Source organism: Hippopotamus amphibius, chromosome 17 (genome assembly GCF_030028045.1).
Source record: "Hippopotamus amphibius kiboko isolate mHipAmp2 chromosome 17, mHipAmp2.hap2, whole genome shotgun sequence".
In the NCBI taxonomy this organism is placed as follows: domain Eukaryota; kingdom Metazoa; phylum Chordata; class Mammalia; order Artiodactyla; family Hippopotamidae; genus Hippopotamus; species Hippopotamus amphibius.
This window is the reverse complement of record NC_080202.1, coordinates 44,510,840-44,537,473: the sequence shown is the minus strand read 5'-3', so window position 1 is coordinate 44,537,473 and position 26,634 is coordinate 44,510,840. Positions and strand designations below refer to the sequence as shown.

At 51.5% G+C, this 26,634-nt stretch overlaps 2 protein-coding genes across 2 annotated transcripts in view; one reads left to right on the top strand and one right to left on the bottom strand.

The window, feature by feature from the left end:
- The first annotated feature begins 818 nt into the window (after window positions 1-818).
- MPP3 (MAGUK p55 scaffold protein 3) overlaps window positions 819-26,634 on the top strand; it is a 27,497-nt gene continuing 1,681 nt past the window's right edge. Inside the window, exons 1-19 of the mRNA XM_057715531.1 lie at window positions 819-902; window positions 1,202-1,278; window positions 2,092-2,148; window positions 2,376-2,494; window positions 2,687-2,764; window positions 4,018-4,098; window positions 4,342-4,479; window positions 7,588-7,669; window positions 9,171-9,256; window positions 10,634-10,708; window positions 13,828-14,024; window positions 16,074-16,138; window positions 17,523-17,543; window positions 18,098-18,139; window positions 19,648-19,812; window positions 19,908-19,988; window positions 22,930-23,023; window positions 23,244-23,352; window positions 25,058-25,180. Coding sequence (XP_057571514.1) covers window positions 2,124-2,148; window positions 2,376-2,494; window positions 2,687-2,764; window positions 4,018-4,098; window positions 4,342-4,479; window positions 7,588-7,669; window positions 9,171-9,256; window positions 10,634-10,708; window positions 13,828-14,024; window positions 16,074-16,138; window positions 17,523-17,543; window positions 18,098-18,139; window positions 19,648-19,812; window positions 19,908-19,988; window positions 22,930-23,023; window positions 23,244-23,352; window positions 25,058-25,180 — 1,581 coding nt within the window. The 5' untranslated portion in view covers window positions 819-902; window positions 1,202-1,278; window positions 2,092-2,123. The remainder of the gene's footprint in view (window positions 903-1,201; window positions 1,279-2,091; window positions 2,149-2,375; window positions 2,495-2,686; window positions 2,765-4,017; window positions 4,099-4,341; window positions 4,480-7,587; window positions 7,670-9,170; window positions 9,257-10,633; window positions 10,709-13,827; window positions 14,025-16,073; window positions 16,139-17,522; window positions 17,544-18,097; window positions 18,140-19,647; window positions 19,813-19,907; window positions 19,989-22,929; window positions 23,024-23,243; window positions 23,353-25,057; window positions 25,181-26,634) is intronic.
- Window positions 25,495-26,634, bottom strand: part of CFAP97D1 (CFAP97 domain containing 1) — a 13,996-nt gene continuing 12,856 nt past the window's right edge. The window contains exon 6 of the mRNA XM_057715532.1: window positions 25,495-25,675. Within this exon, the coding sequence (XP_057571515.1) occupies window positions 25,661-25,675 (15 nt within the window). The 3' untranslated portion in view covers window positions 25,495-25,660. The remainder of the gene's footprint in view (window positions 25,676-26,634) is intronic.

The following is a 26,634-nucleotide window of genomic DNA, read 5'->3' as shown; positions in this document are numbered from 1 at the left end:
TTCCTCTGTTACAGAGCAGAGATAATAATGGTCTCTATCTCAGGAGTTAATGCGATGCGAAGTGATCTGAGGAGTACCTCGGCATAGAAACAGCACAATAAAAGTCAGTGATCGTCACGGCTATTTCAGAGCCGGTCCCCCGGGAGAAGCCCCTGCACACAAGCCGCCGTTTCCCCGGGCAGATCCACCCCCGCCTGCTACTGCAGGGCAGAATTGAGCCTTGCATTCTTCGCGACTCGACTTCTCCTCTCTCCCTTCTCCGCTCCCCCAGGGCCCCGTGCACAGATAAATCTTTCCCAGCACCGTTGCATTGTTACAGCGAGTTGCCCTGGCGTCTGACCGGTCCCCCGGCCCAGCCTGGGACTCCCTCAAATCCAGGATCCCTGCGTTGGTGGTCTCAGAACCCCCAGCTCCTGGCACAATGCCTGGCACTTGGAGGGCAAGCAATATATGCTTGCAAAATCGAAATCTGTGTTAAGCAAGCGTCCACCTTTCAGCACGCGGTGGTGGTGGTAGTGGTGGTGGTGGTGGTGGGGGGTGGTCCGCGCGGGCGATGGGGACGGAGGGATGGCTGGCTGTGTGCCCGGCTGGGGGACACAAGGCAGGGAGCTCCTGGAGGCGGGGGTGGGAGGACACTGAAGAGGGGGTACGACGCAGGAGCGCGGAGCCCGGGCCGGCTGAGGGCTGGCGGTGCCAGATGCCGCGGGCGCCCTCCGCTCCTCCCCCTCCTCCCCGCGCGCCCCCTTCCCCCTCCTCCTCCCCGCGCCTCGCCTCCTCCCGTTCCGTCACCCCCGCCCGCGCGGCCGCGGCAGGGAGGGGCCGGGAAGGCGGAGCCAGCGGCGGCCGAGGCTCCCGGCACCCGCGCTGCTCCCGGTCTGGAGCTGAGATCCCGGCGCGCCCAGGTAGGAACCCGCGCGGGGGACGGACCCGGGACCCTGAGCCTCAGGGGCCCGGCAGGAGGGGAGGATGGGCTGAGATCCGCCTCTCTTGCACAGGCAGCCTCTCGGCCCTCGGAGCCCCCAGCTTCGGGGCGGGGGGGCCTCAGTCCCCGCCCCTCGGCCCCTGGCCTCCTCTCCGCACCCACCCCCTCCTCCGTGCGTCCCGCTCCTTTCCTGCAGCTCCGCATCCTCCCAGACCGCCCCAAGCGTCCCTCAGGTCTCGCCTCGCCTTCGCCCAGCCGCGCTCCTTTTCGGTCCCACAGGTTCCTTCCTAAAGCGATCTGGAGTCTGTGCTTGGCTGCCTGGAGGAGAGGGGGGCACAGCTGGAAGGAGCCAGAGGGTGAGTCTGGCGCAGGGGGGCGGGGCGGTGGCTGGAGGGCCGGGGACGATTCTTATGCATCTTGGTGTCGGCGGGGCTCGGGCGGTCGCTGTGGGGCTGGCTCCATGTTTGAGGAATGAATGAATCATTACTCTCCTTATCTGCTTCTGGAGGAGGACTTTTTGAGGTCCACGTGCTGCAGAACACGTTGGGGGCCCGCTGAGATAGGGCTCCCCCCGCCGGCATAGTAGACACCGACTCTCATCTCTCCACCTCCTCTCTATGCTCTGTTTTGCGGGCCGACTTCCTTTCAGCTTGGGCTTGGGGGTGGTGGGGAAGGAGGGGCTTGTAGGCCCAGCCAGGTACTTGTTGACAGTTGAGGGACTTGACCGAGGCCCCTTAGAAGGGAACAGGGGAGGGGGGGCGCTGTGGAGGCGAGCACCCACTGTCAGGCAGGGACCACTTGTCACCCCCGAGACCTGCCTGGAAGGGCCAATCAAGTATGGATTCTGACCTACAATTTACTGAATCCTCCAACCCTCTGTTTGTTCATCAGTAAAATGGGAATATTAATGTCCATTTCTCCGGGCTTTGAACAGATTAAGAAACATGTCATGAAATTGCCTAGGACAATGCTTGACACACTGGGAGCACTCAGCAAATCTTTGTTTTCTTTCCTTCCTCTCTGAAAAAACTGAGCAGAGCGTTATTTGTTTGCATCCTCTCTGTCCCCAAATTGGTCACAGACAGACACAGTACATGAGTAATCACTGTTTGTTGAATGAATATACCTGATAGAGTTTCATCCCCCCCACCTCCTGTTTTTCCTCCCAGAATCCACAGGCAGAGATCCGACCAGTACAGACATGCCGGTGCTGTCCGAGGACTCTGGTAAGTGTTTCCCGGGGCTGGACCTGCCACAGTCTTGAAGACAAGAGCCTGCCCAGCAGCCTGGGGCAGCAAAGAAAGCAGCTGCCTGAGCCCTGGGAATGAGAGCCGGGGGAGAAAATATGCACACAGCAGGGCTGAAGTGTTGTTGGAGGGTCCACTGGGGGTCCCACGGAGAAAAACTTACCCCCTGCATTGGCTATACTGTGTTTTTCTTACTCTCTCCTCAGGTTTGCATGAAACCCTGGCACTACTGACCTCTCAGCTCAGACCTGACTCCAACCACAAGGAGGAGATGGGCTTCCTGAGGGATGTGTTCAGTGAAAAAAGCCTCAGTTATTTAATGAAGGTAAAGTCCCCCCCCTGCCTCGAGAAGGTCTTCACTGACCCACTGTGCAGGGATTTCTCTTGTGCTGTGCCCTGAATGACCCAGTCTGCAGCCCCAGGCGTCCCCACAGCTGTGGGCGGGGTGTGTGCTATCCAGGGTAAACCTGGGCAGCTGGCTTGGGAGGCCCCAGCCTGGGACTGGCTGTCTTCGCAGATTCACGAGAAGCTTCGCTATTACGAGAGGCAAAGTCCAACCCCCGTCCTGCACAGCGCTGTGGCCCTCGCCGAGGATGTAAGCTCCAAGTGTCTCCTTACCTCCTCAGCCCCCCTCCCACCCGTAGCTCCTTCATGTGGCCTGCATGCCATTGCTTAGCAAGGGGACATCAGGACTTGAGAACCCCAAGGTGAAGAGCATCTTTTCCCCTCCTCCTCCCTAGGCCTCATAACAGGCAGGGAGAAACTGGTGAGCCTTGGACAGGATCAGGGGACATGGTGATGCCCACTTACTGTGTGTTCCCGAGAAAGTCTGTTTCCCCAGCTGTGAGATGAGAGCAGTTCCCAAATTGTTGAGAACTGGTGACAAGAACAGGTCAAACACGCACATTGCGTATCTGTGCTTTGCTGAGGCCCAGTGTGAAGTCCTGGTTCGAGCAACTTGCAGCCTCTTGTTTTGTTTTGTTTTGTCTTTTTTTTTTTTTTGGCTGCACCTGTGCAGCTTGCAAGATTGACCAGGGATTGAACTGGGTCCCCTGGCAGTGAAAGTGCTGAGTCCTAACCACTGTACCTCCAGGGAATTCCCAAGCTTCTTGTTCTTTAAAGGAATCCTTCCTCATTTCTTGTGGACCTGTCTGCTGTGTTGCATGGTTGGAAAAGCTGTCCAGGTTAATTACTAAGGCTGGCTTCTGAAGAAACTCACATCACCCCAGGAGATGGCCTAGTGAGGGACGGGGACAGACCCCCTGCCTTTCTTGGCTGTGGAATGCCATTAGGAGCGGGTTAGGTTTCCAGGCTCCCAGGCTCAGTGCTGCCTCTACTACTAGCTTTGTGACCTTAAACAAATCACTCAACCTCTCTGAGCCCCAATTTCCTCATCTGGAAAATGTGGTGAGGGCACAGACAATAGAGCCAGATAAGCCCAGGTTCAAGACCTGCCTGTGCCACTTGTCAGCTTTGCGACCTTGGGCAAGATATATAATCTCTCTCATTTACTTCTCACTTCTGAAATGCCAAAATAATAGTACCTGTGCCATCTAGTTTGTTGTGAGAGTTAATCCACATAAGGCAGACAGCACCCAGGAAGGGTTTAATAAATTAGCGCCATTAGGATTAGTCTGTAGAGGCTACTCAGGGTCTCCGATCGCTGGTGCGATTTCCCTGGGCGTGTCACTCCTGGCATGGCTGAGGGTCCGATGCCCCCTGGTGCTGTAGTAGTGGCTGGGAGGGCCTTGGGTCTGAGGCCCAGGGAGCAGGGTTTCCCCTGGGCGACTGCCAGCAAGCTCACAGTACCCACAGCCATCTGTGATCTCCTCTCTCCTTTCCCCCCAGGTGATGGAGGAGCTGCAGGCCACCTCCGTGCGCAGCGATGAGAGAGAGCTGCTTCAGCTGCTGTCCACTCCCCACCTCAGGGTAGTCACGCCGCAGTCCCTGGCCACCCATGCATCTGTATCTCCTGGGATGAGGGCAGGAGGGAAAGCTTGGCCATGAGACTGAGGAAAGGAGATTTCTGAGTGAGGGCCCCTCAAGGCCAGTGTCTGGGGTGGTTGTTTCTCTGGCATGAGATCCGAGACTCCCAAACCACTGCTCGGCCAGGTGCCCCAGACCCCTGTGAGCTCTGGGGCCAGCCCTTCTTTTCTCTTGCTCTCCTAATAGGCCATGCTCATGGTACATGACACGGTTGCCCAGAAGAATTTCGACCCTGTTCTCCCCCCTCTGCCTGATAATATCGACGAGGATTTTGATGAAGAATCAGTGAAGATTGTCCGCTTGGTGAAAAACAAGGAGCCCCTGGTATGTGGCCCCCACCTCTCTTCCCCACCCTCTCCCTGTTTCCCACCCCCACCCATCCAGAAACCCCCAAAGGGACCCTCCCGATGTCTTCGGAGTGAGTGATGGTAGCTTTGTCAGGGCCGCCACTAGTCCCTGTGATACCTTTGTGTACCCCTTTCTCTGGTGGATACAGCCTCCCTCCACTGTGGCCAAGCTCCTCTGTGCAGTCAAGAACGTGCACAGCTGTGCAGGGCAACCCTGATCATCAAGCCCTGAACCAGAGGTTGCCAAACTACCGTCCAAGGGCCAAACCCCACCCACTGTCAGTGTTTGTAAATAAAGTTTTATTGGCGCTTGGCCATCTCGTTCATTTACATATTGCCTAGGGCCCTGCCTTTACTTGGCAATGGCGGATTCAACTGAAACTGTGTTGCCTGCAAAGCCTAAAATATTTACATTTGGCCCTTTCCAGAAAAAGTTGGCCAACCCTTGTTCTGAATTCTGGGGAAGCAGAGGGCAGCAGCCATTCTTCTCCCCAGCTGACAGATTGGTATCACTTTGGTCCTTGTTCAGCACTGATTTACCGAGCAAAGGAACAGAGTTGTTTATTAGATGGAAAGAAACAGTGGCAGTCCAGAGAACTGAGGGCTTGCCCTGCAGAATACCACAGCTGGTCCTCTTCATCGTCAACTTTCACCAAGTGTCCTCAGATGAGGCACGTCTGCAAATGGACCAGGGTTCTCCTCTGCCTCTGTTTCCTTACCTTCAAAATGGGGGCAGTCAGCCATCTACTTGGCAAGCAAATCCTGACCCCCTTCTGTGTGCCAGGTGCTGTGTTAGGTGCGGGCAGGATTGAGACTTAGTCCTTGCCTTGTAGACGTTCACAGGAGGTAGTGACTGCAGGTTTCCTGGAAGAGGTGATGCTCATGCTGAATTAAACAAAAAAAAAGGGAACAAGAGTTTTCCAGAAGGAAGAGGGAGAAGAAGGGCATTCTATCTGTAGAACTACACAAGCAAAGCCATGGGAATGTAAACGGCCTGGTATATTCAGGGAGCTTGCCAAGTTGGAGGTAATGTGTGACAGAGGTGAGGCCAGATCAGCAGGAGAGCGTAAGGCCCAGATGGTCACACGTAGTTGCTTGGCTGGATCCTGAAGGCAGTGGGGAGCCGTTGAAGGGTTGTAAGTAAGAAATGAAATGGCCAGATTTGCAGTTAGAAAGACCATCTTGGCTACGAAGTCAAAAGTGGCCTGGAGGGTGAGCCCAGAAGCAGAGGGCCAATTTGAGGGTAGGAGCCAAATACATGAGGTTCAGAAACAAGGCTTGACCTCAGTTTGTGGGAAGAGGGAAGAGAAATCCGAGAAATAGTTCAGAAATAAAATTAATGTCACTTTGTGACTGCCCCAGTTTGGGCCTGAGTCTCGGAGGCATCTTGGATAAGGCCCAGGTGTCCCCCTGGGATAACTGGGTGGTTCATGGGGCCATGATTCAAGTGGGGGGGGGTGGTGGAATAAGGAGGAACTTAGGATCCATTGAATTCAAGAGGTCCATGTGCCGGCGAGTGGAAATTTCCAGGAGGTGAAAGCTTATGTGTGTGGAGATACAGACTTGACAGCTGCCAGAACCCAGGAGGGGTTACAACCCCATCTGAGAGGTTGAGACCACCTGGGTAAAGTGTATACAGAGTGAGACCAGAAGAGGACAAGGGCCAAACCCTGGCCCTTTAATCAACATTTAAAAGGCGGATAGAGGAGGACTCAGCAAAGGAGGACGGATTGTCACTGAGAAGCACTGGGAGAAAGGTGTCACCAGGGCCCAGGCTAAGAGATCATTCCATGGGGAGGGCGAATCAGACAGGAGATCAGAGAGAAAAGACAGGGTGGTGACTGAGCTGGCAGCTGGCAGGTCATCGGTGCTTTTGCTCGTGCATTTGAGGCAGGTGGGGAGTGAGTCAGAGGGCAGGAAGCAGAGAGAGCAGATGCACGCTGCCTCTTTGAGACTCTTGCTCCAAAGGAACGGAGACTGGTCACCGCTGGATGGGGTTGCTGGCTTTTTAATGATGGGAGAGACTGGATAATATTTTTAGGACCAGGAGAAGGAGCAGTGGGGAGGGGGCATTGAGAATGCAGGAGAGGGAGGGAGGGGATAGAGGGACCAGTCTAGCCAGGAGGAGCCCCTCCCCTGAAATGGGGGAAAGGATGAAAGGATGGACAGAGATGCTGGCGAGTTTGAAAGTCTAGGGGGCAGGAAGCCGTAGGGTTTTTAGCGGCTGGTCTCTCTTTCCAGCAATATTTATCTTACGGACTTCACATTAAGTTAACAGTAAGTGTGCCAGTGTGTTTGCACTTACAGCCAATAAGTGGTTAGCATTTATTGGGCGCTTACTGGGTGCTAAGTGTCTTGTATGCGTTACCTGATGTCAACCTTGCAACAACCCTGTGAATTAAATGCTTTCCCACATGCCAGAGGAAACAGTTGCAGAGAAGATAAGGGGCTTCCTTGCTAAGGCCACGTGCTCTTAGTACATGGCAGAGTGGATTCAAACCCAGGGCCATCCAGCTCCTGACTGCTACCCTGCCCCACCTAAGTCCAGCCTGCTAGCTCCTTTCTCATCCTAGACAGCATCTCTGCCATGCTTCGTGGGCCAAGTCCTGGACCCGAAGCTCTGGCTGGGGCGTAATTGGTTCCCGTTGGCAACAACAGAAGCCCCGGTAACCCTGTGACTGGTTAGAGGCAGGTTAAGAATTTGCTGACACATATTCCCCTCATTATCAAATGTCTTTGCAAGAGGCAAGGACTGTGACATGATAGAGAAAGCACTGGATTTGGCATCACAGAAAGCTGGGTGACCTTGAAGTTGCTTCCCTTCTCTGTGGCCCAGTCCCTCATCTCTCAAATGCGATTGTGACAGCGTTATTGTGCTTTGTTTAAACCCTAAGGTGCTGTGCTATGCTAAGTTGAGATGCTGGTTTTATTTCATCCTCAGCATTGGAAAGGTGTCTGCCGATCTGTCCCCTGGGGTGGCAGAGGGAGGAGCGGGGCCGCGGGGGAGGCTCTGCCGGGTCCAGAGAGTCGGGGTCTGAAGTTCAGGCTGCTTCTCAGGAGGCTGCCTGCTCTGTCTCTGATGCAGGGGGCCACCATCCGGCGGGATGAGCACTCAGGGGCAGTCGTGGTGGCCAGGATCATGCGCGGGGGCGCAGCAGACCGGAGTGGTGAGTGGCATCCGCGCTGGCCTGGCCAAAGTGGTGGCCGTGGTCCCCCAGCCTTCCCCCTTGGGCCACGGGTCTCCTTTCCCTCTCCTGTCTGCTCACCTGTTTGGGATATGCTTTGCTTTCTGGGAGTGGGGCTGGAATTCTCTTTTCCTTCCTAAGCCCAGTAGAATATTTAGTACTCTCAGGCATGGAGTACTTTGAGGGTGATCAGAAGGGTTTGTGCATTGGCTTAGCCTGGGGACTATGGTAGTTAAGCGTGGTGGGTAAATCCTAACTGGGAGGCAGGGACACCCTTCCCCGACACCCCAGTGGCCTTAGCAAGCCACAGTTACTGAGGGGAGGGTGTTCATGTCCCAGATTTGTTTGGGTGGAAAACAGGTTAAGAATCGTGGTGTGAAACAGACTTGCAGACTTAGAGAACGAACTTATGGTTACCAGAGGGGATGGGTGGGGGGAGGAATAGTTAGGAAGTTTGGGATTGACGTGTACACACTGCTATATTTCAAATGGATGACCAACAAGGACCTACTGTATAGCACAGGGAACTCTACTCAATACTCTGTAATAACCTAAATGGGAAAAGAATTTGAAAAAAATAGATACATGTGTATATATATAACTGAATCACTTTGCGGTACACCGGAAACTAACACAACATTGTTAATCAGCTATACTCCGATACAAAATTAAAAGTTAAGAAAAAAAAATATCGCTGGTGTGTGGAGGAACTAAATTGGGAGGCGTATCTCTTGATGGGGGAGTGTTGCCCCAGAAGTCTGGGGGTCATTGTGGTGGGACTCCTAGACCAGTTCTTCCCAATATTAACAAGCATGGAAATGGCCCGAGAGTCTTGTTAAAATGCAGATTCTGGTTCGGCAGGTCTTGGGTGGGCCCAAAACTCTGCACCCCTTACTGCCTCCTGGGTGATGCTGCTGCTTCTGGGCCAGTTTCCACACTGAATGGCACATAGGGCCCGATATGCAGAGACGCTTGTCATTAAAGCAGAGGCCAACAGACAGGTGTGTCTAACGCTCCTGATGTCACCATCCCTGGTTTTCTTAAGTTTTCGTGTCAAATTTGAGAAGGACATTCTTAGAGTTATGTCTGTACACCCAGGAAAGGGAAGAGTTCATGATATTTTTAAAGAAACAGAGGTAAAAGAAGAAAGAACACAGACTTTCCATGGCAAAGTAACTGCGTCTGCACGCTGGCTCCATTATTTCTTAGCAGTGTGGCCTTGGGCAAGCTGCATCGTTTTTCTGGATCTCGGCTGCCTGTTTGTAAACCAGGGATTACACCAGGTGGTTGTGAGGCTGTGATGCCCGGTGAGGCACCTGGCACCCCGTGGGGACTCAGTTCATCCCAGGCCCGTCCACTGTCTTTTAAACATTGCATCTCCCTTGCATTGGGTTCCGTAGGCGGGTACCAGGGATACCCAGAACTCCTCGCTCTGGGGATCTCGGCCCCCTTCCCGTGCTGACGGTCAGCCTCTGTCTCCTAGGCCTGGTCCACGTTGGAGACGAGCTCCGGGAAGTGAACGGGATCACAGTCCTGCACAAGCGGCCGGACGAGATTAGCCAGATTCTGGTCTGTGCTGTGTGGGTGCTGGGGGTGCAGTGGTTCTTCAGAGATCCAGAGCGGGATGCTTCCTGGAGCCAGGGCTGATCTGGCCCAGCCTCCCTGTTTTCACGAGAGGCCAAGTGGCCTTAACAGTGTGCACTGCACGGGGGGTGGGGAGGGACAGGAGGAGGGGAGCACCCAGACCACCTGCCTTTCTCAGACCCCCTTTGCAGCACAGCCATCCTCCCTACCCCCAACCTTCTTTCCTGAGGACCCTTATGGAAGACCCTCTCAAAAAGGTCCCCTCTTCCAAAGGGCTGAGGAATATGGAGTAAAAACCAGAAGCACGGGAGAGCAAGGGCTTTGGGGTCAACTGGTCCTGGGTTCGAATCTTGCCTCCATCACTTTCCAGCTGTGCAACCTTGAACAAGTCATCAAATCAGTCTTCCTGTACAACAGGGATAGGGCTGGTTTCTCAACCAACGCGTGGTTATGATTAGGATGTAAACATCTGGAAGAGGATATAGCACTTCACAACTGCAAGGAGATTCCAGGGGACCAAATGCTGGGATGGAAACAACCGTCTCAGTCCATTCTGGGAGCTCAAGTCAAAAGTGAAATTATAAAAAGCCCCATCATAGCTCTATCCTCTTTACTCTCAGGCATCCTCTGCTGACACGACACCCTTTGCTAACTTCTGATGGTTTGGAGGGGCAGAAGCGGGATGAGATCTGAAGCTCAGAGCCCTGCTCTTTAAGGCCCCTGCTGTATGGGGCCCTGGCTGTAGGCAGACCCTTCAGTCTTCCTGCCCCCACTCCCCTGTCCCTGGTTCTGGGCACTGACTTTTTCGTGTTCCAGAGTGATGCGGGGCCAGGGACAGCACTGGGCGAGATGTGCTCTCATGCGCTGACAGCGTGCTTCCTTGTGGGCCTCCCCCTCCCAAATGGGGTAGAGGGTCTCTCTTCCATAGAGGGGAGGGGAACCCCTGAGAAGGTAGGAGTAGCCTGAGATGGGGGAAGATGCAAGGAAAGAGGAAAGTACTGATTGGGAACCAGCCCCAAATCAGGCAGGGAGGAGGAAAATGAAACTGAATTGGTTATTAAAATAACCCAAGAGAAAAGAAAGAAGGGCAGCCCTTTGGGGCACTAGAGGTCAGGAGGGCCAGAGAGCTGTATTTGATGTGTGCATTGTCCTCAGGTTCTCATTGAAAATCTTCTGACCCTTTGTCCCATGAAAATGCTTTCGTTAATCCAGCCGGGTACCACCATAGAAAGGTGGGTCGTAGGGGAGGCAGTGCATCCCACTTTCTTTCTGAACATGAGTTTCCAGATCTGGGAAGTAAGACATGACGTCATGGAGGGTTAGACCTGGTAGATGATGTGGCTGTGTGCTCTCTCCTTTCAGGCGCAGTCCCAGGGATCCATCACCCTGAAAATCATCCCAGCCACCCAGGAGGAGGACCGTTTGAAGGACAGCAAGGTATCGGGGAGCTGGAGGCGGGGGTGGGGGGTGGGCTCCAGGCCAGCCTTTGAAACAGTCATCCGGGAAGAGATCATCCGTCTGGTCCTCAGAGCAAGTGCTCAGTAGAGACTGTAATTCAGTCACAAAGTGATTCATTTGTTTGTACCCGGCCTCTTCTAAACAGGATTTGACGTAGCTTGCTAATAAAAGACAAGGTTCTTCTAATTGAAGTCGAAAAGCAGGGCCGTGAAGAGGAGGAGAAGGTACCAAATGTTCCGGCTTCAGGACCAATTAAGTAACTGCCATTTGTTCAATTCCTTGTGGCGCCTACCTGTGGTGGGCCCCTCGTCTGTGCCAGGCGCTCTGCCAGGCGCTGGAGACAGGGATGATTAGTAGCTTCCAGGATTCCTGGGTCAGAAGGGGAGGCCGGGGAGCCAGTCTCTGCTTGCTATGTGATAAGTGCTGCGGAAAGATTCGGTACAGAGATGTAGGCACTTTGGAAGGTGTCATGTAATAGGAGTGTTGGAAGTGAGGCTTGAGGAAGATGGAGATGAGGAGGACTTCCCTGGTGAAGAGGAGGTGGAGGGAAGGGCGGGCGGAAGGGTCTGCACATGCGGGATCTCAAAGATGTGGCAGAGACGAGTATGGGGGTCCATGAGAAAGCGCACTGTGGTGGGGCTGCAGGGGGAGGGTGGGGAGTGTGCTGAGGAGGGGGGTTAAGGCTACCTCCTGAATGGCCTTGAATGCTTTGTTAAGGGTTTTGGCATAATCCCTGCTTAGTTTAGGGTCTCAGAAGCCAACTCCATTACAGGGATTCAAGTATAAATAGTTTATTTGGAGATGACCCCGGGAAACACCAGTACAGGAGTGGGGAAAGGAAGGCATTGCAACAAACGGTGTGTTCTCAGCAAGTTACCACCGGGGCAGCTGGAGCTTAATCCTGCTCCAGAGCTCAGCATCCCCTAGACCATCCCTCTGTCATCCCTCCCAAAAGCTGGGAGCTCTGGGCGGAATCTGTACACCAGCTCCTGCCAGGCTACACCGCAGGGGTTAATTCCCAACAATTCCTGCCTGCTGGATTAGGTGAGAGCAGATCCCAGTGGCTGGAGAAAGCCCTTAAGTAGTCAGCCTGGGGGCGGGGGTGGGGGGGTGGGTGATATGGGAGCAATCCCCCCCCCCCCCCACAGACAGTGAGAAGCTCTTAAAGATATCTTTTTTTTTTTAAAGAGGAAAATGATGCAACCACATTTGTGTTTTAGAGAGCTCCCTGGGGCAGTGAGTGGAAGAGGGTGTAGTAGATGGAGACTGGGGCCAGAGCATCTGGTAGGAGTCTATTGTGAAAGCCCAGGTGAGAGATTGTCAAGCCCTGAGCTGAAGTGGTAGGGAGGATGGAAGAGGGCATTACTTTGATTTCCCAGTAAATTTGAATCTGAACTTTCTGGCAGTCAAGGCAAAAAGGAGAACGTAATGAATTACAATAATGAACGTAATTCATCAGAGGATGGAAAGAAGCATGCCAATTTTTCAAGACAGCTAATTCCCAGCCCCCGCCTCCCAGGACTGGAAGCATGAAAGATGGGACATTACAGCACTTGGCACAGAGTAGCTGTCAATAAATGTTTTGATGAATGGCAATTAATAGTGGACAATGTCTTTGGCAGTTTTTTACAGCAAATGAAGAAATCAGCGTTATATGACTTTCTTATTTGCGCCTTCAGTTGAATCACAGAGCACACATAATACCCTATGGAAAGTGCTTCTTCCTGAGACAAGCTAATATGGTCTCCATCTGCAGCTTTTCCAGGTTCTAACTTGATACAGGGAGAGGACTTGGTTTTCCTGGAGGACAAAATGGATAGCCTGTCTCTTAGTCCATCCTTTCCAAATATTTTTCTTCAAGCTAGGTGCTTGATCAGGGCTGGCCATTTAAGATTATGCTGTCTTCTGAGTGCCTGGGACCCTGGTAACATCTGTGGCTAAATGAGGGTATCTGTCCTCATAATATATGGCCAGAAAGTTCTTATTGTTGTCTGACTGAATCTTTTCTGCTTGGCACAAAAGGAATATGATTTGAATTTGTCTAAGGAAACCCTCTGACCTTTTTTTTTTCCTATTTGCTGTTAAAGTAATTGGGCTGTAACAATCTGGAAATAGAAATAAATAAAATAAATAAATGCCACTGAATTATGGAAGAGAACGAAGAAGTGTGACAAAATGCTGTATCTTCCCATCCTCTTCTCTAGAGAGATGACTTCAGGGTAAAGGGGAGAATTGGGGGTTGGCCAAGTATGTGACAAATGAGACAGGATTGAGCCGTCAAAGATGTGGCTGTCAATTACCCACTGAAAAGTGATGATGAGGAATCGGTAACAGTAGCTTTGTTGATGTTTGTGTTCTTATCAAAACATCTAGATTACTTATTTGACAGATGACTGCTGACATCATTAGGGGCAGTTAGCACATCAGAAATAATTTTTGAGTTAAAAATTGTGCTTGCCTTTACTTTTTTGCTCTCAAGACTAATAGTTGCTTTGTTTAGGCTGAGAGGCTGTTGTAAGGACAGCAGGTCAGGTCAGTAAGGGAAAGGGAAATTCATGGCGCCCATCGATTCGTTTTCTGATTCTTGATGGATTTCCCAACTGGAATATATTTTTTTAATGTGTATGTATGTATGTATGTATTTACATACATTTATTTACATGCGTTGTATCTTTGTTGCTATGCGTGGACTTTCTCTAGTTGCAGCGAGCAGGGGCTGCTCTTCATTGCGGTGTGTGGGCTTCTCAGTGCGGTGGCTTCTTTTGTTGTGGAGCACGGGCTCTAGGCGCTCAGGCTTCAGTAATTGTGGTGCACAGGCATGTGGGATCTTCCCAGACCAGGGATCAAATCCATGTCCCCTACATTGGCAGGTGGTTTCTTAACCACTGCACCACCAGGGAAGCCCCCAGCTGGGATATTGAAAATGGTTGAAGAACAGTAAGAAAATTGGTGTGATGGGTTTCTGATTAGCTTTCTATTCTTGAGGCTGCCTGTTCTTCCTAAATGTGAATGGAGGTTGTCCTTTGGCTTTCCATGTGACATAGACACATCTGTGCTTACACGGTGAAGGGTCGTCTCACTGAGCCCCTCCCCTGCAGGTGTTCATGCGGGCCCTCTTCCACTACAACCCTCGGGAGGACCGGGCCATCCCCTGCCAGGAGGCAGGTCTGCCCTTCCAGCGCAGGCAGGTCCTGGAGGTGGTGAGCCAGGACGACCCCACGTGGTGGCAGGCCAAGCGAGTGGGGGACACCAACCTTCGAGCTGGCCTCATCCCCTCCAAACAGTTCCAGGAAAGGTGGGTCTGGGGTGTGTTGTAAGGGGGTGGTTCTGCTGTGGCCAGAGGCATAAATACATGACAAAGCCCCAAATCTCTGCCAGCACAGCCAGAGGGGCACACAGGGTGTCCTCCTCCAAGCAAAGTACCAGTTGTGCTTGTGTTGGCTCTTCTTCTCCCATCATCGGGGGTGATGGCTGTTTGAGATTTCAGTAAATATATGGAAATCTATGTTATTAAATTAATGTATATTTTATAATGCATACTTAGGGCAAGTTGAGAAATAAAATATAAACATACGGAAGAAGAAGATGAGGAAAAGAAAATTACCCAAAGTCTCACCACTGTCTAAACAACATAATTTATTTCCTTCCTGTGCCTGTTATGTGAGTGGTGCGTATAGAATTTGAGGTCTTGCTTTTTTTTTTTTTTGTAGCTTAACATTTCGAAATGAGCATTTCCAACATTACTATAGAATAATAGTATTCTATACTATTAATTAATGGTAATATATTAATTATAATATAATATTTCATCAGGATATGTACTGTTCATTCACAGGCAGTAACTATGGTTTCTTCCCTGAAAGAGCTTACAGTTTAGCTGAAAAGTCACACATGGTTCAGACAAACACTATATAAATGTGATGGGTGTGAAGGAGGAGGACACTGGGCCCTGTCAGGTCCTAGCTGAAGGATTGGCCCTCGTTTGGGCGGGCATGGAAGGCTTCATTGAGGAAGAGTTGTACCTAAGTGACATCACTTCTTCTCTGTGGCTGTGCTTTGACACTCTCTCTAATGTTTCACCACTACAAGGCTGCAATGGTTATCTTGCACATGGACTATTCCGCATATTTTGGGTTTCCTTAGGATGAATTTCCAGAAGTGTAAACCCTAGGTCAGAGGGTGTGGCACTTATGCCTGCAAGCCTCTCCTGGGGTTTGTAGCTCTCTTCCATCTTTTGGGGTATGGAATGATGCTATAGCGATAGACCTCAGGGTTCATCCATTTCAGTGGCCCTCCTGGTATAGTCCCCAGGCCAGGCATATCAGCATCCCTTAGGAACTTTTTAAAAAATATATTTATTTATTTATTTGGTTGCCCAGGGTGTTGGTTGCGGCAGGTGGGCTCCTTAGCTGTGGCGTGCATGTGGGATCCAGTTCCCTGAGAAGGGATCGCACCAGGGCCCCTGCATTGGGAGCTCTGAGTCTTAACCACTGTGCCACCAGGGACATCCCCAGCATCCTTTAGGAACTTGTTAGAAATGCCAGTCCCTGCCTGGGCCCTGCCCCAGGCCTGCTGAATCAGAGACTCCAGGGGCAGACCCTGAGCTCTGTGTTCTAGCAGATATTCCAGGTGATTCTGAGGAGCTGAAGTTTGAGAACTGCTGCTCTGTTTTCTCAGGAGAGCCTCAGACCCATCTGCATCTTTGGCTTCACAGGTCTTGGGGGAAGGCTCTTTAGCTGCATTTAAATGTGGAAATCTAGACACCTCTAGGAGCCCTGGGCATTTTCTCAGCTGAGAGAGAAGCCTTGGAGGCTGCTTCTCCATGGAGGGCCACATTGAATAATGTGCTAGGCTGAGCTTTCCGTTGGGCTGGGGCAGGGGTGGGGGTGGGGTGGGGGGGTGGGGAGGGCATTAAATAAAGGTCACTTTCACCCTTGGCTTCTCCTGTGAGTTGTTCTGCTGTTTCCAGCTTCCTCAGAGAGGGGGATGCAGGGTGACTATGGAGAAGGGGCCTTCTTTCCTTGAGAATCAGTCATGGGAAAGTAACGACCAACTGCTGACCACAGGCACTGGGCCCTGGGCTGTACCCCTGTGTGTGACCATCATGGGCTGGGCAAGCTTCTCCCAGAGCAAGAAACTCAGTTTCTGCCTCGTGAACCAGTGAGCACTCGTGAAAATGTCCTTCTTCACTGGAACTCAGGTGGAGCAGGAAGGCCCTTGGAGTGCCAGGCTGTCCCCACCTGTAGGATCCAGGCCTCGGTTTCCCTGAGTTTTCCAGAAGCTTCTCCCTGACTGGTTCTCTTGTCCAGCTCATGGGCCTGCCTGTCCCCTTGTGTCCCCACAGGCGACTAACCTACCGGAGAGCCACGGGCACCCTGCCGAGCCCCCAGAGCCTCAAGAAGCCTCCCTGTGAGTTGATGGGTGGGATGGCACTTCAGGGAAGCCGTTCAGGAAGGGGCTGGGATTAGGACTCGGGGACTTTGTGAGGGAAAGAAGCAAGCACTGGGCTGGAGGGGGCTCCAGGGGCCTGTCTGAGCTCTCAGGCCTCCTGAGGGAGGAGGGGATGGGGAGAGGGATGAGGAGGAGAAATGGGGGTAGGTTGCGGGGAGCTATTCCCTGGAGGGGAGCTACTGTATTTGGGGCCCATAGAGGACACTGAGGGGGCATGGTAACACCGCTCCCAAAATTGTGTGCAAACTCTGTGTGTGTGTGTGCCTGTGAATCTGTGTCTGGGAGAGATTCCATAGCTTTCCTTAGATCCCCAAGAGGCTCTCTGACCCTGACAATTTAAGAACCACTGATGCTGGAAGGGCATGGAGATGGCTGTGAGTGACCCCGTGCCTCTGTGTTAACAGCCAAATTTGGGCTAGTAAAAATAAAGGACTCCCAGTTAAATTCGAATTTCAGATAAACGATGAGTAGGTTTTTAGTATAAGTATATCCCATGCAATATTTGGGACATACTTATGCTAAAAAATTACTTGTTTATCTGAAATTCACATTTAACTGAGTGTCTTGTATTTTTTCCGGCAGCCCTACTCTGTGCAGCACTTACCTTTTAGAAAACACACTCATCCACCTTCTTGCCTTTAATCATCACGACAGCCTAGGGTAGTAGTGGAGTCACGGCATCGCTTTTCCCAAGATGGTTAAATAAAGGCTCATGAGGTCAAGGGAATGGGGCTGGGACCCGGTTTCCACAGGCCCTGTGATCAGAACCCCAGGTTAGAGCCCTGTGTGGTGAGGAAACTTCCAGGGTACAGCCTCTCTAGCCAGGGGGGCTTGGAACCAAGTGAGGGACCAGAACCACGCCAGGTGACCGGAGCACAGCTGGCCTGCAGCCCTGCTCTGTGCCACTCCATCATCTGGCATCTGTATTTGCACAGGCAAGTCTTAAACCCCAGAAAAAAAGAGAGCATGTCCTGGTCCTGCTGCAGGCATCCTGGGGCGAGCTGCTCCCTTGGCTGGGTGGCCACTGCTAATGGCCGCCTCTCCAGACTTGCTCTCAAGTCCGAGGGGCTGCGGAGTACATTGGCCCTGAGGCTGCTTATGCCAGTGATGAGCTTGCTTGCTTTCTTTGGGCCACTAATGAGACACACAGAGGAAGACTAATTAGAGCAAGTCTTGGTTTAATAATGCACCGCAGCTCAGATCACAGGTTTGTTGGAGGAAAGAAAGAGGGGACAGATGGAAGGCTCCTGAGGCACCCGAGGCTGCGGCTGCCTCTCAGCCGCAGGGCCTCCCGGCTCCCCTCCGCTAACGCTGTTCCATCTGTCTTTTGTGCAAACCGCAGATGATCAGCCTTGTGACAAAGGTAGGCCCAGTATTTGTCCCCTGTGCGCATGGACAGGCCCCTTTTCTGTAGACCGTCGGGCTGGAGGGGCTTGTTCTCCCCCTGCCCCCCCTCCCGGGGTGGCTGTGCCCCTCTGGCTCCTGGCACCCCTCTCCCTGCTCTGCCAGCCGGACTGATCTGTTCCTTGAGGCATGCAGAGCTGGTGGGGATGCGGCCCGGCCCTCCCAGGACTCTGGCTGGGCTGACCACGTGGCCAGGCTGGGTAGCGGGTAGGGCAGGGCGAGTGAATCTCCCCTCCTTATTCTCACTGATCCTAACTCAGGGGCTAGAACGAGGTCTGCTGGCCCAGAACCCCCGCCAGGCCTGGAAAGGCTGTTTGTGGCCTAAGCATGGAGAACCGGGTGAAACAGAGGAACTTGTTTACCTGGGGTGGCCGGGACATGGCATTTGTCCTGGGCCCCCCTGAGACTCCATCCCAGAGGGCTCTGCCTGGCCGTCAGGGGCCCGGGTACCTCTGGGCTGGGGCCTGTGTCCAGAATGGCTCACTGGCCTCCCTCTCTCTGCTTGGTTCCCAGAGACCTGTGACTGTGAGGGGTATTTCAAAGGATACTACGTGGGTGAGTAATGGGAGCTCTCCTCTGACACCCCCTCCCCTGCCCGTGCACAGCCCACCATGGGCTCCTGGGTCAGGTAGAGGTGATCCGAGCCCTAGGAGCTGCTCAAGAGAAGCTGAGCCTGTGGGATCCACATTTCCCTTCAGTCTGTGCCCGCCAGGGGCCCGGCTGAGCCTGCCCAGGCCTGGGGTCCCCCACCCCAACTTTCACCCAGCCACTGGGAGCAGCGCCCTGGCAGGAAAGGAACACAGACCCCTACGTCAATACTGATTTTCTTATTAGCGTAATCTCAGCTGTAGTTTATTCAATGTTTCTGCCACCCCCATACAGCAATGGAGGCTTTTGCCAATCTCCAAAGTACCTTCACTTCTTTTATTTTGTTATGTCTTTTCAAAGGCCTTAGAGACTGGTGAAGAGTTTTTAAACTTTTCGTTCAGAAGTCATTTCAGACTTACTAAAAAGTGAGAATTGCACAAAGAACTCCCATATACTCTACACCCTGATTCACTAGTTAACACTTTATCATGTTAGCTTTATCGTTCCCAGATTTTGCATACACACCTTTAACCCCTCCCCACCGAGTCACGGGAGAGGTGCAGACATCATGTCCCTTCACCACCTAAGTAGCTCAGCATGTGTTCCCTAAGGACAAGGACGTTTTCTTTTCTTTCTTTTTTTTTAATTTTTTTCTTTTCCCTCAGATCTCTTTTGGAGTATAATTGTTTTACAATGTTGTGTTAATTTCTGCTGTACAACAAAGTGAATCGGCTGTATTTACACATATATCCCCACATCCCCTCCCTCGTGAGCCTCCCTCCCCTCCTCCCCATCCCACCCCTCTAGGTCATCACCAAACATGAGTTGATCTCCCTGTGTTATGCAGCTGCTTCCCACTAGCTGTTTTACATTTGGTAGTGTATTACGTCAATGCTACCCTCTCACTTCCTCCCAGCTTCCCGTCCCCACCCATGTCCTCAAGACCATTCTCTACGTCTGCATCTTTATTCTTGAAGGACATTTTCTTATATAACCCAGGGCTATTATTGAATTCTGGGAATTTATTTTTTTACTTTTAAAAAAATCCTGGTAATTTAACATGCATACCTTTCTATTATTTAATATGCTCTTCATATCAAAATTTTGCCAGTTGTCCCAATAATGTCCTTTAGAGTATCTCTCCTGATCCAGAATCCAATCTAGAAGCACCCATTGCATTTGTAGATTTGCATCCCTTTTCATGCGTAAGGAAACTGAGGCTCAGAGGGTGATGATTTGCCTGAGGTCAGTCATATGCCAAGGAAAACAGTAGCCTTGAACCCTAATTTTTGGATGCCAGGTGGTCACCCTTTTGTCATATTACTGGGCATCCTGATCAACCCCTTCCTGTAGCAGGAGGTGGTTGGGAGAGGCCAGTGGGTCCCAGTCCCACCTCCAGGTCTGATCAGGTAGGGAAAGTCTATAAGGAGATGCTCGGATAAATGCCGAGGTGTCCCCCTGCCGTTCTCCCCAAGCTGGTCTTCGAAAGAGCTTCCGGCTGGGTCGCAGGGAGAGACTGGGAAGCCCGCAGGAAGGAAAGACGTCTGCAGTGGCTGAGCCTCCGGAACTGCTGACCTATGAGGAGGTGACCAGGTACCAGCACCAGCCTGGTGAGCGGCCCCGCCTGGTGGTTCTGATCGGTAGGTGATGTCTGCAGAGACTGGGCTGGTTTCCTCCCTGGAGGAGTGGGGAGGGAGCTCAGCAGGGACCCGACAGCCTTCCTTTGGTTTCCCAGGGTCTCTGGGAGCCCGACTGCATGAGCTGAAGCAGAAGGTGGTAGCAGAGAACCCACAGCACTTTGGTGTTGCCGTTCCACGTAAGAGGGCCTGAGTGTGTGTGTGTGTGTGTGTGTGTGTGTGTGCACGCACACATGCACGTGTCTGCACATGAATATTTCTTGGAACCTGAGTCCATGTATCCATCCTTATCCTTACTTTGGGTCTGAAGGACCGCCAGGCACTGCCTGCCGTAGGCAGATCATGGGACCTAGGCAGAATGGGAAGAGACCCTCTCTCAGTGGTCCACTAGGACCCTTGGAGGCAGTAACTGGAGGACCACTTGCCTGGGACGGGAGGTGAGTCTAGAGCACATTGCAGGCAAAATGACAGCCTCAACCCAACACCAAGGGGCCTCCAGCAGTGGGGGGATTCCAGCTTCCTCTTCGCAATGACTCTGACTCACGACCCCTGCTGTCTGCTTGGGCAAGAGAGTAGGTCAGGGAAATCAGAGAGCTTGTGAGCAGTGTTGCTTGGGCCCTCCCTTGTAGCTGCACCTAGCCTGGCAGGGTGGCTGGGTACACTCCTGAGTCCAGAGGCAGCCAGGGATGCTGAAATCCAGTAGGCAGAGGTCCTGGTTCTGAATGGGATAAGGAGGAGGAGGAAGAGACTGAAGAGTGCTAAAGCTCTACCAAGAGCTTTATGTGCAGCAGCTTGGTCAGCTTTCCCAGTACCCCGGAGAAGAGGATCATCATAATCCTGTACTACAGAGGAAGACACCGAGGCTCAGAGAGGTTAAGTAACTTGCCCAGTGTCACACAGTAGGTAGGCAGTGGAGCCAAGATTCAAGACCAGGCAGCTTGCTCCAGTCACATTCTGCTGGGGCACATTCCAGTTTTTGTTTGTTTTTTAAATTTTATTTATGTTTTGGCTGTGTTGGGTCTTTGTTGCTGTGCTCGGGCTTTCTCTAGTTGCAGCGCGTGGGGGCTATTATTCTTCATTGTGGTGTGTGGGCTTAGTGCGGTGGCTTCTCTTGTTGCAGAGCACGGGCTCTAGGGGCACGGGCTTCAGTAGTCGTGGCACAAGGCCTCAGTTGTTGTGGCTCCCGGGCTGTAGAGCGCAGGCTCTGTAGTTGTGGTGCCCGGGTTTAGCTGCTCCACAGCATGTGGAATCTTCCCGGACCAGGGATCCAACCCGTGTGCCCTGCATTGCAGGCAGATTCTTAACCACTGCGCCACCAGGGAAGTCCCCCCGCCAGCCACATTCTTAACGAGGCTGCCCCACAGCCTCTCACCTGCTGCCTGCCATTTGCTGTCCTTGGCTGTCCCTTTCCTTTCTGGGACTCTCAGTCCTCTTCCTCAGAGGGATGCAGTGTGGACACCTGGTGACCACTGAGAGGGGATGCTGTGGTGGCAGTAATGGGACCTTTCTAGAGTGTTCTGAGGAAGGGCAGCTGTGTTTCCTTTCTTTTACCTTATCACTCCCCCGGGCCTCAGGGCTCCTAGCTCAGCCTATGGGTTATCAGAATTGTCTTCCAGAGCCGGACCTGAGGTGGCGGGGATGTGGTGGGGATGTGGCGGGGATGTGGTGGGACGGGGGTGGGGGGGATGGGGAGGGTGGGGAGGCCATTCTGGCAGCACACCTGTGATGGACCTGGGAGGCTTCGGTGGGGGACTTGGCCTTGGCCTTTGGGCTGAAAGGATAGACTGAAATCGGATGTGTGGAAGTTGTTCACACATGGATCCTTCAGAAACTCCCAATTCCATCCCCTGGGGGAGGGGTTTCCTGGATGGTCAGACCTACCTGCCTCCAGACACTCCATAGATAGGAGACTTTGTCCCTGCTGTTAGGAACTGGGTGAGTCAGGGAAGCCTTCCCAGTGGCAGTGACATTTATGCTGGGATTTGAAGAGTAAATAGGAGTTTTCCAGGTAGAGAAGGAAGAGTTCTGTGGGGGTTTTTTTTGTTTCTGTTTGGGGTTTTTTTGGCTGTACCACACAGCTTGCAGGATCTTAGTTCCCCAACCAGGAACTGAACCCCAGTCCTCAGCAGTGAAAGCACAGAGTCCTAACCACTGGATGACCAGGGAATTCCCTGGAAGAGTTCTCTATACCAAGGGCACAGCATGTGCAAAGGGATGGAGGTATGACCCAGCTTAGCCATGTGAGGGACTGGGGAGGTGAGTGTGGGTGACGTGGGGGCAGATGAAGCTGAGGGGGAGGCTGGGTCGATCATGAGGGTTTCATATACTCGCCTGAGGTGTTTAGAATGTAATCAGTGGGTGAATAAAAGTTTTAAAGCAAGAACATGGTCAGAAAAGTGACCATGTTAGATCAAAGATGTCACACATTAGAGCACAGAAAACACTCTCCTCTGAGACCCCCTCTTTTCTTTTGGAATGCTCTGGGAAAAGCTGTCCGTTGCTTTCTGTGTGCTCTTGCTCTGCGGAGTATCTGATTTTCCCCAGAGGTGTGCACCTTGATTCTATTATGGAAATCAGAGGGAAAATATTATGTGTTTAAAAATTGTGTGAGAGCCAGCTCTGCGAAAACATCAAGTCCACAAGGGGAAGAATGAGAAATAATTGAATAAAGAATTAAAAGCATACAGCAGGGTCGTCGGAGTCTTTCCCCCCTTGGCCCTCAAACAGAAAAACAATTAGGAAATAAAAACTTAGAGGCCTAGGAATTCCTTCAGCAATTCTTTAAAAGCCACAGCATCAGTCAGGCAGTTTGGCAGAGTGTTTAAGGGCATACACTTGGCCCTGAGAGAGAGCGTTCAGACCCGGCTCTGCCACCTGCTATGGGACATCCGCACGGTGCTCAACCTCTGCACCTCTGTTTCCTCACCTGCAAAACGAGGGGCCTCCTTTTGTCTACATCACAGAGCTGTGTGAATCAGTCATGTGCCTGCACGCAGGGACCCGCCATGAAAGGAAGTGGGTGGTTTGTACACAAATCAGCGACGAACTCCTGAAAGCAGTGAGGGCACAGGCTTGCTGTGACGTGACCTCTCTGCCCAGCTGTCCTTCTTTCTTTCACAGATACCACCAGGCCCCGGAAGAGCCATGAGAAGGAGGGGGTGGAATATCACTTCATCTCTAAGCAAGCATTTGAGGCCGACTTGCATCACAACAAGTACATTTGCTTGATGGGCCAGGGGGGCCTCGGTGCAGCTGTGTGTCTGTGCGTCTGTCCAGTCTTCCACGCGACCTCCTTGGAGGGCTTCCGGAAAAGGCGGGGGAAGCAGAGGGTGGGAGGGGGAAGGAGGGGGGAGTCATGGTGGGCCGTTCACCTTCCGTGCTAATTTAGGCAAGCTCGGGAGCTGAGGGCCTTTTCCCCTGTGGTGCGTTTCTAGGTTCCTGGAACACGGTGAATATAAGGAAAACCTCTACGGAACCAGCCTGGAAGCCATTCAGGTTGTGATGGCCAAAAACAAAGTTTGTTTGGTGGACGTGGAGCCAGATGTGAGTTCCTGAGCCAGTTTTGCATTTCCTGTCAATGGAATTTATAAACTAGGGAGTTGTACATTTTATGGAACATTTGACCTCAGTCCAGGGACTTTTTATTCCAGAGAACTGGATGTTAACATCTCCTTGCGTCTCCCTGGGACTTCCCTGGTGGTCCAGTGGTAGGACTCCACGTTTTCACTGTAGGGGGTGCGCGTTCGATCCCTCGTCAGGGAACTAAGATCCCACGTGCTGCACGGCGTGGCCAAAAACAAACAAACAACAACAACAACAAAAACAGGGACTTCCCTGGTGGTCCAGTGGTTAAGACTTCACCTTCCAGTGCAGGGGATGTGGGTTCAATCCCTGGTCGGGTAGCTGAGATCCCACATGCCTTGTGGCCAATAAACCAGAACAAAACAGAAGCAATATTGTAACAAATAAAGACTTTTTAAAATGGTCTGCATCAAAAAAAAAAAATCTTAAAAAAACCATCGTGGATTTCCCTTTGAGAATCTAATGAAAGCTTTTGTACCCCAAAATGTGCACCTCTGTACACAAAAACTCCCTTAATTGGAGGGACCTTCTTGGTGGCCCAGAGACCTAGGATAGTAACCTTTGCATGGAGTAAATCATGCAGGAGATGGTGGTACTGACTGGTCCATTGTGATGTGATAGTCAGGGACTTAGATGTAAATGCACCACTGGAAGCTGGGCCACCTCCTCCCCAACCAGGACAAGTGAAATCAGTGGCTTAGAGAACTACTGAGGGAGGCTGTCAGGAGAGCAGTTCGAAAGGGAAAAAAGGGCAGACTTGACCCTGTGAAGTGCTTCAGAAACATTTTTAGTCCTGCACACCCCGCAGCGGCTTAACTGTCTTTTTAACCTTGTCTTTGAGGAAAACGTCTAAGCTTTGAATTCGATCAGGGTATCTTTTTTCCCTCTGTGGAAACAGAGCTCTGGTTTTATGACGTAAAGTGTAGGCTTTGTTTTACAGAAGTTGGCTTGAAATGGATTTCAAAAAGCACCTTAGGCCCAGAAAGGAAAATCCTCACTAATTTGGACTTACTGGGAGTTGGTAGTCGAAATTAAAAGTCTGAATTTCAAAAATTGTTTTGAAAAGTGATTTTATTGATTTGGGGGGATGCAAACTGTACATGTAGCCGTTTAATACCAGTGTTTAAAACAGAGGCCCTCACATCATAGATAAAATGCACTAATTAACAGGATGATTTGCATACTGAAAACCTTCTAAAGTCTTTACAATTTGCTTCAAAGGATCTCTTAGTCTCTTCATTTGCTTCGCAAACCTTTTCTTCTTTGAATATCATGAGAAGGCTTGTGTGATAGCACAAGTTTTGCATTAGTCCAAATTGATGACCTCTGACTAAATAGATACACACATTGAATCCTGCTGGTTCTTCCATCAGGACTAGGCAGGCAGAGGAGGGCATATGAAGGCTAATTAGAGCTTGGGGGAGGGCGGTCAGAGCTAAGAAAGATGGCAACTCTCCGTTCTCGGCGAATGAGCCTTCAGGGCCCAGCTGGGCCCAGCATCCTAGTGAAGGGCAGGAAACTGAAGTCCATTGTGAAATGACCATAGAATCAGGACCTTTGCCACTGGGATTATGTGATGAAGCACATCATTATTGAGCATTCAAGAAGTACATTTCACAACAAAATATTTTCTAAGTATATAATATTCCTGAACTTTCTTTCTCAGGCACTGCAACAGCTGAGGACCTCAGAGTTTAAACCCTACATTATATTTGTAAAGCCTGCAATTCAGGAAAAGAGGAAGACGCCACCCATGTCCCCAGCTTGTGAGGACACAGCAGCCCCACTTGTAAGTTTAAAGTTGATCATTTCTTTCCCCGAAGGCCTAAAAGGGCCTGTTACAGCTGCACGTGGGTGCCCACACCTTCTACACAAGACCGTCTTTCTGTTTTGCCTGTTGGCCAGACTCAGATGGTCATGTGATCTGAAGGCTCAGGGTGGGGCAGCCAGAAGTACCTCCCAGTTCACACAGGGGTGGGCTTTGCCTGGGTTCCCCACCCTCTGCTCCCTCATGTAAGCATCCACTCAGAAAATAAGGAACTGACATCTATCAGGCACCTGATCTGAGTGTGACAAACCACAATTGGTTGAACTCCTGAGCCGAACCCAAATAATTTGTAATTGAAACACCAACTTCAGAGCCAGCAAGCTAGTCCAAGATGGAGGCAAGGGGCGGCATGGGGAATCTTTCCTATGTGCTACTCAGGACTGTGACACTTGCTGAAGCTGCAGGTGGTTGAGTTCCACCTTTACAGGCCAGGAAGAGGGTTCACGGGATTGAAGGCTGCAAAACAAATGTCACATGTTCAACTCCATTACAGATTTACTTGAGTTCTCTCAAGAGGCAAATATTTATTAGGACGATTGAGGGATCTGGGGGGCAAAAGAACGTGCCTTGTATAATTTCTCAAATAGATAAATGCTTCCAAGCTGAACAATGAGGGTGCCTGGAGGAGGGGAGACTCCAGCAGTGGCAGACAGTCTCTAGGATATATGTGTGTAAGGGGGTGGGGGAATTGGGATGGAAGACCCAGGGGCAGCAGTGGGACACTGAAGGGTGCTTTTGAGTAGGAGAGGAGCCCATATGCAAGATACCATATAGAATTGGGGAGCTCTGCCCAACGTAATCTAGTTTTTTCCCTCCTGGGGGAGAGAAGGAAGGAGAAGTACTTTTCTCATGCTTCCCGTGAGTCTGCTGTTTTTGCAGTAGCATGCAAAATATGTGCTAGCCCTTTAGAACATATTTTCTGAAAGTACGGCTGCTCTCACTAACGTAGAGTCTGTTTTTGACTGGTGACCGAGAAAAGAGGAGGAGGGAATATTTTGGAATGTGGGTCGTTTTAGGGGAAGACAGCTCACCCCCTCCATGGCAGCATAAAAACAATGAGCCCCTAGAAGCAGAGGAGAGAAGGCAGCAGAGGCCTGGAAAGAGATAGAAAGGGAGGTGGGTAAATGCCAGCGACAAATTTCACTTGCAATTTGCAGCGTGGGTCCTGTCACTTTCCTTTCTTCCAAAACCCAAGCTAATTGTCAGTGAAGTACCTGCCTGAAAGTCTACTTATTTGAGTTTTTTGCCTTTTTTTTTTTTTTTTTTTGAATGAAGAAGCAAACATTTGCCTAGGTTGGATAAAGGAGGGATCGTTGGCTGTCTATACCTCAGTGTTAGGTATCAGGAAAGCAATCTGATGAAAGAAGTTGGGTATCCTAAGGAAATGGGGGATGGGGTTAGGGTTGTCCCAGCAC